Raw genomic sequence first — 14,949 nt, forward strand, 5'->3', positions numbered from 1 at the left:
TTTTATTAGATAGGATAGAATCCTGGTGCATGGGTGGGGGCTGGCTGGTTTGCCCTGAAGGATATCCCGGATCAGGGTGGGGGTTCTCTTGGGGCGTGGGGTAGCCTGGGCGAGGGACCTGTGGTGGTTTGCAGGCTGGCCATGCTCCCTGGTGACCCAAGCAGAGGCCCTGGTATCTGGGGTTTATTTATCTTCTACAATTGAAACTTTGTAGCCTGGAGCAGAGCTAAGCCTTCTGCCTGCCTCTGGTGGCAGCCATTGAGAATAATGTAAAGTAGTATTATCTGAATAACAGATTTTTTAAAACTATTGAGACTCAGATATGAAGTGACTTGCCCATGTCTACACAGTCACTAGGAGGACACATCAAAACCCAAACTTTCATTTGCCTTAAAGTCTATACAACAGCACTAACATGTTTTGGTTATATTTGTACTGTGGGCCACAATAATCTCCTTTGGGTTTTTTTCAAATATAGGTTATGTGTATATATACTATGAATTTCATCTATAATTTGCATGATTTTAATTTCAAATTGTACCCATAAAAGCTCTCAGAGCTTATAAGGTGTTTAATCAACTCTCTATCCAGGCACAGATTAGACAGGTCACCAGGGCTTCATGTCATGTAAGGATTACCCACGCTCAGCAGGTATGATGCCGGTCACAGTGCTGAGAGGTAAACAATACCTCTATCATACCAAGTAAGAGAAGATATGCAGTATACATTTGTTTAAATAATCTAATGTAATGATAAAAACATCAACTTTGGAGAACTGGATAAATACTTATCTCTTTCAGAAATCAAGATTTTTACAAATCAAAATAGAAATAATTTCATATATAGGAAAGAATAACAGATCATAAAAACCTAGCATCTCAAATGAACTCTGCCCTCACCTGCTGGGTAACATTGGGCTGGGTACTGTTGATATCTGTGTCTCACTGTCCCTATCTGTAAAGAGAGCTTGAACTACCTTGAACTATATCTACCATTATGTCCCAAACTTGTCTGATCATAAAAGTCACTAGGGGTCATAGTAAAAATATCAGTCTGGAAATCTAAATGTTTGAGGGTGGGTCATAGAACTTTGTACTTTAATGAACACTCCTGTTGACATTGATGATGGGGCAAGTTTCAAAACACATGCAGCAGAATGACAAACCTCAGAGGGAATGAGTAGGGAGGGGAGGTGAGAAGAGATTAACCAAAGAACTTGTATGCATATATCCATAACCCTTGGTTACAGACAATAGTGCAGTGAAGGCGTGGGGAGGGGGTGGGATGGGGAAAAGGGGGTCATTGAAGGAGAAAAGGGGATATCTGTAATACTTTTAGCAATAAAGATAATTTTCTTAAAAAGCCATAAAATGTTTCTAGTATTGCTTACAGTTATGAAATTATAATTTTATTTTATAACTCAATGACCAAATTCTATGCAGAAAAATGCAGAGTAGATAAACCAAATGCTTTATCTTTGCCAATATTTTCCTTAATCTAGGTGCGTTTCTACAGTTTATAAGTTACTTTCTTGAAGAAAATAAATTTAGCCTCAAACTTTGATGTGTTGTAAGAATATTAAAAAGAGAGAAATTGCAACATGAGGAAAGATAAAGCAACAAAAAAGTTCAATTGTGAAATAATAAAAGGAAGTCTGAAGATCTTGCTGCATTTATGGCACAGAATGTTAATGATAATAGGAGACAGAGAGAAAGCAGCATTATTTGATTCCTATTTTGATTTCAGCTTTTACCAAAAAGAGAATGATCTTTCACCTTGAAAGAATGGTCCAAAAATGTTAGAGTAAAATGATACCCAAGAAATCAAGAAAATATTAAAAGGATCTTTAGGTACTTTATTAAAATGTCCTCTTCTAGAAAAATTGCATCACAGTATAGCTAAAGAAAGTATAAATGTTCTCATGAAACAATTTTCAATGATTTTTGAAAAAAATCTAGAAAGGAAATAGGCACAGGAAAACAAAACAAAACAAAACAAAACAAAAACCACCCAGCATTAAATGGTACATATTGACTTAATTGTAAAAGGGAGAAAAACTAATTTCTTGAAATAATAATTAGGTGAATTCAATATTGATATCTGGAAATTATGGAATAAATTATTGAGTAGGTAGGTGGTTCAATAATGTATAGAAACCAAAATGGTGATAAACAGAAACTAGCTTGGATGTAGTAAGAATTAACATTGCTAACCTAATGGCTACTGCTATGGATGTTATAAGAGAAGAATTCTGTAGGCATAATGCATATGCTTCTTATTTTAAGACACTTGGCATAATCTGGCATTTTGAGAGAGGAAAGATAAGCATGGATTGCTCATTTAAACAGCCTTCTGGCCCTGACTGGTTTGGCTCAGTGGACAGAGTGTCAGCCTGCAGACTAAAGGGTCCCAAGTTTGATTCTGGTCAAGGACATTTACCTTGGTTGTGGGCACATAACCAGTCGGGAGTGTGCAGGAGGCAGCTGATTAATGTTTCTCTCTCATCAGTGTTTCTAACTCTCTATCTTTCTCCCTTTCTTTCTGTAAAAAAAAAAAAAAAAAAAAAAAAAAAAAAAAAAAAAAATCAATAAAATATATTAAAAAAAACACAAAACAGCCTTCTGTGACAACAACAACAACAAAAAAATCAAATTATTGGGCTAGCCGCTAGCCAATGAATATTTATCATGTGTTGTCCCAAAGGCTAATATCATGGTATAAGACAATATCCAGTCCTCTGGAACTTTACATTCCAATGGAGAGAAGGTTCTAGTGGTATGTTACTGAACATTTTTTTAATCTGACCTATTTAACAGTGTCCACTGACTTGGATAAGTGCATTAGATATGCAGATACCATCGATTATGGAAATAATGCTTTCAATGATATCATCTACCAAGAAGATGTTAATAAATAAATTGTGCACTGCTTATCACACATTATATTTAAAATGCCTTCCATTGAGAGAGAGGATCACCTCAAAGAACTAGGAACCTTCTTCCTGGTCACCACCTCCACTTCCACAGATACCTTGAATCTGGGCAAGCTCAGGGACCGTTTGACAAACGGAATAGTGCTATATGTGATGCGGTGCCATTTCCAGACAGAGGCCTTAAGAAACTGACAGACTTCTTTTCCTGTACCTTGGAATTCTGACTCGTGGAAGACAGCTGCAATGCCACATGGAAGACCAAGCTGCCTTATGGAGAGGCCTGTGTGAAGAAGCACTTAGACCTTCTGCCAGCAGCTCCTGCCCAGCCTTCCAGCCAACAGTGAGCACCAAGTGCCAGTCATATGAGTAAACCATCTTGGAAGTGAATCTTCTAGACACAGTTGAACTATGGATCCCGGCAGGCATCATAGGACTCAGACATAGCCTTCCAATCAGCATTCCCCTTTCAGATTGCCTATTCATGAAAAACACAAATGCTCGTTATTATTTTAAGTTATCATATTCATTTCCCATTTCTTCCCCCCACACACTTAAGATAAAAAATTCAAGTGAATCAATCAATCAAAATATTGTAACTATCACTTCAATATGATCCCAGCAGTATGCAGATTCACTAATAGATACCATTATCCAAATGTAGTCATTCTTGCTATATGTAACCATTGACAAATTCTATTGATTATACCCCCGAATACCTTTTTGATACTTCTTCTCTCCATTTCCACTAGTGCCACCATTGTCACTTATGTGATAGCTCCCTAGCTTGTTTCCTCATATTGATTCTTACCTCTCTGAAATTGCTCCTTACACTCAAGTGAGACTGAACTGTTAAAAATGTAAACCTGAGTTAGTTACTTCCCTATTTACAATCTTTCAGTCAATATTGCTATCAGGATAAAGACACACAGATTCGTATCCTGATCTTCTTCAATTGCCACTGACACTTTTTTTCTTTTCCCTCGCCTTTACTTGGTTTCTGTGTTCCTTCCCTCCTGCCTCAGTATCTGCACACTCTGCTCCCCTTGCCTGGAATGATTAGTCATCTTTTATATATATATATATATATATATTATTGATTTTTTTACAGAGAGGAAGGGAGAGGGATAGAAAGTTAGAAATATCGATGAGAGAGAAACATTGATCAGCTGCCTCCTGCACACCCCTACTGGGAATATGCCCGCAATCCAGGTACATGCCCTTGACCAGAATCGAACCTGGGACCCTTGAGTCCGCAGGCCAATGCTCTATCCACTGAGCCAAGCTGGTTTTGGCTGATTAGTCATCTCTTAATGCCCTTCCGGTCTCTGATCAAATGGTGAATGTTCTTTGATCTCTCACACCAATCGTATGCCCCCTCACCCACCACTCACAATCCACACTTCTCATAACTATCCTAGCTTTTGCCTCTGAGAAATTTACCTATTTACACTTTATAATTAAGCAGTGGCTAGCTGTGTATTAACTTTCTCTACCAATAGAGACAATCATCACAAGTGGACTATACTTGCCACTTCTGTTTCCCAAACATCTTACAGCATGTCTTTTCTGGAGTATGTGCTTTTAATGATGTGTTAAACACATCTATTCTAGGTTCATTTCAGGGAGTTGAAAGCCTTTTTCTCCTCATATGGAAGATTCTGAGATATGCATCCTTATAACTACGGAGTTTGGCTAAGAAGATGCCCGGTAAACATTTATTAATTTGAATCAGACAGATTTACAGTTTCTACACTGAACATTTTAAAGCTAACCTATTTTTTAAATTAGAACATCAATGAACTGTGAGAAACTGAGGTAATGTCAATGGAAAGTAGCCCTAAAGATGGAGAATCTGGAGACCACGTCAAATGAGAAACAAATGAGGAAAACTAAGTGCTTAGTCCAGGGAAAAGAGAATTCTAGATGAATTGTGATACAAACATATGTTCTGTATATTTAAAATAGATATTATTTCAATGGAATTTACAACCTGTGGAATTTAACATGTTGCCAATTGTAATGGACTCACTAAATATCGATTAAGCACTTATTAAAGCACTTATTAAAGCAAATGTGCCATTTGCTATGATAGACAAGAGTATACAGGGTGGGGTAAACATAGGTTTACAATTGGTCATATGGAAAAGTATAGTAATTAATAATTCAAGAATAAATTCTCTATTTTGCATATTCATAATTATAAACCTACTTTTGCCCCACCCTGTATAAAGATGGAGCTTATAGGGTAATGGGGAAAACAGATAAAGAACATTAAAAAATAAAAAATGAGCAAGTATTGCACAACAGATAAATGAGTGCCTTGAAAGAAAATATAAGGAGAGACACCACAGATTGGGTGGTTAAAAAATAAAAAAGCTTCTCTGAAGAGAGGATTTTGAAGATGAAGCCTGAGGGATGAGAAAAGGACAGGTCAATAAGTTATCCCAACAGCAAGAGAAGGAAAGTTCACTTCTTCTACAGGAAGGCTGGAAGGGGAAAATTTCTTTGAGACACAGAAAGATTGATGTAGTTTAGGCATCATAAGTAAGCAGAAGTGTGGCTCAGGATGAAAGAGAAATAAGAGTCAGATGATGTAGGGCACTGTGGGCTATGATTAAGGGTTTGGATTTATTGGATGTGCCATGAGAAGTAACCAGGGTTTTTTAAAAAAGGATTTCAGCATGTTTTCTTCTAAAGGACACATTTCTTTTTTTTTTTGTTTGTTTGTTTCTTTTTTTTTGTTTGTTTATCCACAAATCAAAGAGACTACAAGAACACTGGTTTCTCAATAGTCCTTTTGAAAGGTGGCCAGGAAATGTAAATGAAAATTAGTTTATGCAATTAATCCTGCAATTTTGGGGTGAGAATACTTTATTGAAGATAGAAAACAAATGCACTGAAACCATTGTCCCAAATAATTGTATGTTGTATAACAACTGAAATACATGAGTATGTATGAAATATGTGTGTGTGTTTGCGCGCGCACACACACACACACACACACACACACACACACACTAAAGGCCCAGTGCACAAATTCATGCATGGGTGGGGTCTGGCTGGCCCTGCCCCCTATGGTCAGGGGCAGGGCTGGCTGGGGGATGGGCCTTGGATGGTTGGCCAGACAGCCCCGCCCCATGGTTGAACTCTGGTTAACTCCTGGTCGATCACCCAGACAAGGGGACAATTTGCATATTGGCCTTTTATTATATAGGATATACATTTTGTGTATATGTAAAATATGTGTTTATGTATATATAGACATATAAACATGTGCATGCGCGCGCGCACACACACAGGGACTTGTGAAGAGGCCAATGAAGGTTGATGATTTTAATTTGGAATGGTAATCTTAAAATGTAGTAAAGCATAAAAACCAGAGCAAGCTCAATATGAGGAAAGGACACAGAGAGCCCACAGTGTGTACATTGTTGCTCTTTTTTGCTGTTGGGTCAATATGTCAGCAGTGCTTTCAGGTGGAACCCAGTGCAGACTGTGAATCAGGGTGGCTCTTCCTTGTTTTGGATTGTGCTGTGGTCAGGGTCCAGAGACCAGATTCTCCATAGATGGTTCTTGTTGTGCTTTTTGATTATGAGCACCTGAGGAAGTCAGACCGGGCCGGGGTTACTGGAGACCATGTTCTGCCTGGCATATTTATCATCCACAAATCAGCGGCTATAAATACACCTCAGCAGGATCATCATCAGGCCGGCTCGGTAGCCTGCAATTTATGAAGGTTATGGGTAACAGTGTGAAGGGTGAAGTGCTTTATTAAGGGTGGCTTTCTCTCCGACCCAGCCCTGTATCCTACATGAATGTAAATGACCCTGGGAGTGAGTGATCCTTTCCCTTTAGGATTAAGGCATCTTAAACTCTCCCTTTCAGCTATCATTGTTATGTTCCTGTGTCATGGCTTTAAGATTTTTCTAAGAAACATCAAAATCACAGCGTTCAAAGATGATGGGAGAAACCACTCGATGTGAAATAAAAGTATAGCTAAACCTCAAATGGTTTTCTCTCCTTTTTATGTACAAACCATGCAACATATCCTCCTCCCTCCATTTTTTTTTTTTACATGTCATTAAAGTCTTTATTTTTTGGCTCTTGGCCAAGACATTTTGGTCAAAATGTCTTGCAAGTATCACAATCACAATCTCTATGGGAATTGAAAAAGATGAAACCTTTCTCTTTTGCATGGCTTAACGATGTTTGTTTTTAAAAGAAAATGTGTTTGCTTAAGACACAATGTTTTGAATTGCGCCTGAACATAAATCTTATTTTCCTTTCACACTTCCTTAAGTGAATAAAAAATATATTATAATGAATAAAAAATGACACAAAACCACAATGCCACCCAGGCTGCTCTCTCAGCAGTGAATTTTCCTAGAATGTGGTGAAAGCCTGCTGGATGGGGGGTGATGAACTGTTTCCTTTCATGGGGTGTTATTCTGAACACTTGTCCTAGAAAAGAAAGCCTCGAAGAGGATCACCCTATTAATGTTTATTAAAAAGTAAATGGCCCATTTTAATATTTCTGACCACTTGTGTGAATACAAGATCACTGACACTCCTGTTTTCACTATGATCCTATTTTAAAAATGATGTTCTTGGCTATCTAATCGCCCCAAGCAGAGTAAGAACTAGAGAAGGAAAAATGCAGAAAAAGTCAGGAGAGGAAAAGATGGAAAATTGTTTTACTATTCAACTTCAACTGCCGTTCAAGACACTCACCCTTAGGAAGACTCGGACACTTGATGTGAATGACCCATTATGGTCCACCCACCATATCACGGGAGCCATTTAGTACTTGTATTGCAAACCACCAACTGCGTGTATAAGTGGAGACATACATCATCAGTAGGTGAATGGCCTTTTGCAGCATGTAACTGAAGCTACATCATCAAATACCTGTCAGCCCACTAACTGTCCAGGAGGCTAAATAAACAAATAAATAAAGGTGGGGAGTGGTGGACATGGGTTTCTTTTTCTCCTGCAGCTACATCAAGAATCTGCTAGCCTCTCTCCCACCCCTCCCCTTGTTTCTTCCCCAAACCTGTTACTAGGGAAACTTGTAAAAGAATCGGATACATTAAGAACACAAAAAGTTGAAACCCCACCACCAGGATCCCATTGCCATGCAGAAAGCAATGCAAAGATGCCCAACCTCAGTCGCCGCCGCACCGCGGTCCGGACAAAGCCTGTCTCTAGCCAGAACAAATAAGATGTTAATTGCAGCCTCGCTGAGAAAAAACAAACACAAAAAAACTAGTCTTGTTCCACCCGGAGACACGCAGCAGGTCCGGAGCTGCGCCGCGCCCCCTCCTCCGCTGTGGACCACCGGCTCCTCTGAGCCCCTCCGAACCCGGTGCTGACATGACAGCCCTTCGCCAGCCACAGGTTCGCGCTGACACGGAAAGATCAAGTCCATGTTCACTTCCCAGCGCTCCGGAGCCGCCGCCCCCGTCTCCAGCACCCCCTGTCCCCGGCCTCCCACCGAGTTCCTCCTACAGTGGGCCGTCGCTAGCCCCCACGGTGGGAACTGAGGATGCACCAGCCTCCCAGACGCAGGAAAAATACCGCTTTCGGGACGTGCTTGGTTTTGAGTAGCCGTGACGTGCAAAGCGCACCGCAGCCCGGGCTGAAGCTCCGCTGCGACCCCCTCCCGCCGCTCCCCCTCCTCTCCCCGCCCCGCGGAGGTCCCCCTCCTCTCCCTCCCACCCCGCCGCTCCGCACGCTCGCTCCCCCCCAGACCCCCGCCGGCGCATCGGGGAGGCGCACCCCCGGGAGGCGCAGCTGCGGCGCCGCGCGCTCGGAGCCTCTCTCCGGCCGCCGCCGCCGGGCGCACGGCTTCGGAGCGGGCGCGGGGCGCTCGAGCACGCGCGCGCCCACGAGCACGCGGGAGGCCGGCGCGCGCGCGGGCCCCGGGGACGCGCACCCCCCCTCCCCTCCCCTCCCCACGCGCGCCCCCGGGAGAGCGCGAGCGCCGCGCGCCGGCGCGCACACGCGAGACAGAGCTTTACTATTGCGCCTCCGTCCTCGCTGGGCATTCAAACAGCGTTCCGGCATCGCCAGCCCAGGATTCGGTCCACCCCCTCTCCCGAGCCGCCGTCTGTCCGTCCTGCCGTACCTGCGGGGCGGGGTGAGGAGGAGGAGGAAGGGGAGGAGGCGGGGGGCCGGCGCAGAGAGGAGAGCAGACGCTCCAGCCTGCCGATCGGACCGGGGACACTCGGGAGAGAAACCCGCCGCCCCGGCACCTCTGCCCGTGCCGCCGCCGCCGCCGCCGCCACTTCTCGTCTCTGCGCGCTCTGTCTCTCTCTCTCTGCTTCTTGGCTCATCGATGTGTTGAGTGTGTCGATTTGGTACAAACAAATCCTCGCTCTTCAGCCCCTAGCATTTTGCATTTTTTATTTTTAAATTGTTTTCTTAAGAGTCTCTCTTCGGGGGTCACCCTCCGCACGCCCCCGGCGCTGGGTTGGATACGGCGTCAGGATCGAGGGTCCTGGAGGCGTTTTTTCCTCCCACTCGTCCCCTGATTGATGTTCTCTCCCCCACCGTTTGCTTCTCCTATGTGTGCATTTAAGAAAATAATATAGACATATATATATCTATATAAATCCTGATTTTGGAAGCGGAGCCGGGGAAGATGGGCCACGGCGGTGCCTGGGACCGAAGGGGCGCCTCTCCGTCAGTGCTGCTGGGACGCGCGCCTGTGCTGGTGTCTTAGAGCAAGAGCCTCGCTGAGCTTTCGGAGTGGAAGGTAAGGCAGGGAGGGAGGGAGGGAGGAAGGGGGTCTCGGGGTCACCTTCCCTCTGGGGTGGGGGGTCCCCCGCCGAGGAGCTTGGGGCTGGGACCCAGGTGCCTGCGGAGGGAGGGAGGGAGGGAGGGCAGGGGGAGGGCAGGCTGTTGCTGGCAGCGAGAGGGGCTGGGAGCAAACCCCGCTGCCTCTGCATGGACTTGAACGCCGCCGCAGCTGAAAAGTTGGGGAAGTCTGCTTCTTCCAGGGAGGATGAGCGGGGTCGGGAGGGATACAGGCAGGGAGACCCCGACAGTCTGACCGTTCCTTGTGTGTGCGACGGGGGTGATTGCACGAGGAGAGATTTTTAAGGTTAAGAAGGAAGTTGAGGGGAAGCAGTGGGTCTCCTCCGAAAGGGGAGCCGTTCAGTGGAGTGATGGCGCCGTCTATGTTCGGCTCCACTAAAGTGTCACCCAGAAAAATCAGTTTGGAGGATGGCTCAACTGAAGGGCCGGTTTGCTTCTCGGTAGGAGAGAAACAAATAATAAATAAATAAATGGCATCCTTGAGACCTCGGTGGCCAGCCCTTAGACAGCCTCCATCCCAGCCTTTCGTTTTTTAGAAGAGGGAAATACGATTGTTTGAACTGGCTCTGCAGTCAGGGGTTGGGAGGGGGGGTGGGGGAGAGGAGGAAGAGCAGAATACAGTTACTCATTTTTTATTATCTAGAATCAAACAAGACTTCGCAATCGAGGCTTCATGATTTAAAAAAAAAAAGGGGGGGGGCATTACGAGGGGGCTCCCTTGGGCAGGCTTGAAAGTGAAATCAGAGCCATTTCCCCACTCTTTCTAATCCTCGATGAGCACAGCACTGCAGACATGCACTGCCAGACACATGGAAGCAAAAGTACTGGATTTCATTAGGGGAAAAAACACGGCCTCTGTTTGAGTTAGCGATGATAAAATGAAGCCCCCTCTCACGGATGGAATTCCTAATTTAGACACTTATTGTCACATTGGCTCCCAACGCCTACACTCCATCCTGAAGAACACTGCGCAGACCTGCATTGCCTGCAAAGTGCTACAGCAAAAAAAGGAGGAAATTATTTCCAGAATGTCCTACAACTTTCCCTATTTTTTTTTTTAAACCTTTAAATGCCCATTGGCTTTATTTCCTCAGGAAGAAAAATGCATTATTCATGGAGCTGTATGCTTGAAACAGAGAACACTGTTTTGATAGTCCCAGCAGTTCTGACGTTATTTTAAAACTGCTGCCATATAGAGATTTAAAGTTGCTGCTGTTTATGCCCATATCAAGACACAGAATTTGAATTATGATCTGGACAATGCGGATCTTTCTTCAGGGACTTGGGTCCCTGGGTTTTGTGTGCATGTGTCAGTGTGTGTTATGCAATGGGAAGGGAGAGGGTTTTATCCTTTGGTTCAGAGACGACCCAGGCAAAAAGACATGAAAACTCTTAACTCTCTATATCTCTGTCAGTCTGTCTCTGTTTACAGAATAGTGGAAGAGACTGCAGCCTAGACTTTGTTAATTAACTTGGCATCACTTTTCTCAGCTCAAAGGCTAACCAAAAAAAAAAAAAAAAAAAAAGCAGTGTCATTTATTCTAAGAAATAAATTCTTAAAGGTTAAAGCTGAAAAAAATCCAGTTATTTTTGGATAACTACTTACGGAGGTAAATATAACCAAGGATTACTCTATTATGCAAGATCAATTTTTTTTTTTTTTTTTAAGGAAGAGGAAGGAGCTCTGGGGCTGTTATTGGAAAGGGAGCGATTCTGTAATTGAAATCTGTAAGAAAGAAAATTCTGTCTCTTATCTACCATGTGTAAATCTTAAATTACAGTAGATCACCATAGATAAAATAGCCTGAATTAAAAAAACAAACAAACAAACAAACAAACAAAAACAAATTAAAAGGCTAAAGGCAACTCAATTAGTGTGTTTCTGGGATTTTTTTTCACTGCCATCACCTTTCGATACTGATACTAATACAGGGATCCACTTTATGTATCCCGAGAGAGGGCATGTCACATTGAAATGACTGCTTTTAATTCTGGTTCTCAGTGGTGATGTCAAACAAGCCTGCCTGTGTATGTAGCCACCTATGCCCTTTCTCAGATGATGTTTTTAAAAACATGCTAATCCACATGAAGGCTGAGGTTTTTGCACAGGAATTTCTCATCGTTTCCCACTGTGGCCCCTGCAAAGACGTGTAGGGACATTTAGGAGACTATGCAACACATTATCATTCGTGCTTTTAAAATCACGGCTCTCGTGTACCATAATTACTTTAACATTTAAGAGAAAAGCAATGTGATGACAGCTGTTCCCCGATTATCAGATTAGATTTTGTACGATGATATTTACTGCAGGCAGAAGGCTGAGGGAGAGGAAAGGCTTATAGGTTGCTTAAAAATATTTTTAAAATTAACATTTAGGATAAACTATTTTTTAAAAAAAGTCATGTTTTCCTCTTTTTTTTCCAATAGAATATAATGCATTTGGAGTAAATCCTGGTAGATAAATTAGGGCATTCCTATTTATTAAGTATTTTTAAATTGAATGTAGAGAATTTGGTCATTGTGAATGACCACTTGAGGGCGCTGTTCACACAGCAACAGATAATTTCCTGGCTTTATAAAATAAAAATTACCTGTCCTTTCAAAAAGGTTTTTCTTTTCTTCTTTTTCTTTTTTAACTGAAATCTTGAAAACAGCTGGCTGTAACATTGGAGGGGTTTCTTTTTCAATGCATGTAGACTCCTACTAGCATTTTACTTTCATTGCCATTTTTGCAGGCCAAATGACATAGGATGAAGGCTGTTCGTAACCTGCTGATTTATATATTTTCCACCTATCTCCTGGTTATGTTTGGATTTAATGCTGCCCAAGACTTCTGGTGTTCAACTTTGGTGAAGGGAGTCATTTATGGATCGTATTCTGTAAGTGAAATGTTTCCCAAAAACTTTACAAACTGCACTTGGACACTGGAAAATCCAGATCCAACCAAATATAGCATTTACCTGAAATTTTCCAAAAAGGACCTTAGCTGCTCTAACTTCTCCCTGCTGGCTTACCAGTTCGATCATTTCTCTCATGAAAAAATAAAGGATCTCCTAAGAAAGAATCAGTCTATAATGCAACTCTGCCATTCCAAGAATGCTTTCGTTTTTCTACAGTACGATAAAAATTTCATTCAGATCCGCCGGGTATTTCCCACCGACTTCCCAGGATTACAGAAAAAAGGGGAAGAAGACCAGAAATCTTTCTTTGAGTTTTTAGTATTGAATAAGGTGAGCCCAAGCCAGTTTGGCTGCCATGTATTATGCACTTGGTTGGAGAGCTGCTTAAAATCAGAAAACGGGCGAACAGAAGCCTGTGGGATCATGTATACCAGATGCACCTGCCCTCAGCACTTGGGAGAGTGGGGGATCGACGACCAGTCGCTGGTTTTGCTAAATAATGTGGTGTTACCCCTGAATGAGCAGACCGAGGGCTGCCTGACCCAGGAGCTGCAAACCACCCAGGTCTGCAATCTCACCAGGGAGGCCAAGCGACCGCCCAAAGAAGGTAAGTGTCCCCAAGAGAGGGGGAGGGGGAGAGGAGACAGGGAGGGGGAGGGGCATCGGGGGGATGGCCTTAAAGGTGCTGCTTCAACTCTTGGGCCCAAGTGTTGCTCCTTGAACACCGTCATCTTTGGATTCATTTGATGTGTGATCTCTACCTATAAAGGTCTCTGAGGCTAGTCTCTTAGGTGTCAGGATTTTAAGAGATGGGGCAGTGAGGATGGGATAGGTCTCAGCCACACGTGCCCCAGAAGTGCGGGTGGAATATTCATGAGAAAGGATGAAAACACAAAAAACAAAACGCGGGAGACAACTTGCACTGGAGATGGGTGAGCCCCTAGGGGAAACCTACACACACAGACTCACCCAGGACACCTGTAAAATGGATCTTTAGCCTGTTTTCTCCCTTCTCCCTTTCGTCCCTGACCGAGTCCCTTCCCTTCCTCTCTTTAGCTCCCTTCTTCTTATCCATGCCCCCTCCTCAGCCTTGGGGCTCAGGACTAAAAGGTGACACAAAGTCAGTAAGCAAGTTGGTACATGTGACAAGGGTACATGTGCCATGTGACAGGTTGGTACATGTGACATGTGACAAGTTGGTACACGTGACATGTGACCTTGCAGGCGGGCGACGTGCAGATGCTGCTTCGCACATATAAACCCTGCTGGTGCTGGGCCTTTCAGGGGGTCAGGAGAGCCCCCATGGACCCGGAGGTCCCCAGGCTTGGAAGCTGCCTGCAATCAGGGGGGAAGGGCGGAATTAACACGCAGGCAGACCCTCTGAGACCTGTTATCCGCGCTGCGTGATTTTTTTGTGATTTTGTGATTTTGCTCTTCGTGGTCCCCTGTGGATACAAAGGAGGAGAGAGGGAGCCCCTGGCAGATGAGCTAGATGGATGGATGGAACCGTGCAACGGAAATGCGGAGGAAGAGGAAAGTACAGGAGAGACTTCGAGCTTCCACCCTGTGGTGGGGGAAGCGACCGGAGGATGTGAGCCTGTGGATCATGTTTAATAATGCCAGAGAGGGGCATATTTTGAGAAAACGAGTTTCCTGTTGGGATGGTACATGGAGGCGTTCCATTTGTTCCGGGAGATTCATTCTTGCTCCCCAGCCCTGAAAAAAAAAAAAAAAAAAAAAAAAAAGAGAGAGAGAGAGAGAGAGAGAGAGAGAGCGAGCGAGCGTTGATTGCTTATGCAGGAAATGTTTTCTGGTGGCCACAAAGATCCCTGTCTGTGGCAAGGGACAGCCAAGCTCCAGTCCCCCTTTCCTCCCCCTCCCCCAACAGAAGTTGCCTTTGTGGCCAATGTAAAATTGACACGTTGTTGGAGCATTTTATTTAGGGGCAGCCAAGGCTTTGTAAGGGGAGAGGGGGAGAGAGGAGGGTTTAACCAGCTAGCTAGCTGCGTTTTCTCTGCGGAAAGCAGGGCGGGGGATGGGGACTGTGGGAGAGCACTGGTCCAGGGGGGGAAGATGTTAGAAGATGCATGCAGAGGAAGGCATGGGAGAGGGGTGGAGGGCCTGTAAGGTTTCTACAGGTCCGCGATTCCCTAACAGCTGTGCCTGAGGAAAACAAAGTGCTTTTAAATTACAGGAGTTCTTTTCTCCGGTAAAAATCCCCAAGAAGCACTTGCAACTGCAGGGATGGTATTTAACACCATTTAAAACTAATTAGTGTCCCCTAGAATATGAAGCTAC

At 43.8% G+C, this 14,949-nt stretch overlaps 1 protein-coding gene across 7 annotated transcripts in view; it reads left to right on the top strand.

The window, feature by feature from the left end:
* Positions 1-9,278: 9,278 nt before the first annotated feature.
* Positions 9,279-14,949, top strand: part of ADGRB3 (adhesion G protein-coupled receptor B3) — a 687,259-nt gene continuing 681,588 nt past the window's right edge. For 6 of the 7 annotated variants that reach the window (XM_084890389.1, XM_084890391.1, XM_084890392.1 and 3 more), the window contains exons 1-2: positions 9,279-9,689; positions 12,487-13,258. In XM_084890389.1, coding sequence (XP_084746515.1) covers positions 12,502-13,258 — 757 coding nt within the window. In that variant the 5' untranslated portion in view covers positions 9,279-9,689; positions 12,487-12,501. Of the gene's footprint in view, positions 9,690-11,219; positions 11,362-12,486; positions 13,259-14,949 lie in introns of those variants that run through there. The other variant, XM_084890390.1, reaches the window with a different exon arrangement.

This window comes from Pipistrellus hanaki (genome assembly GCF_964339955.1).
Source record: "Pipistrellus hanaki genome assembly, chromosome: 7".
Classification (NCBI taxonomy): domain Eukaryota; kingdom Metazoa; phylum Chordata; class Mammalia; order Chiroptera; family Vespertilionidae; genus Pipistrellus; species Pipistrellus hanaki.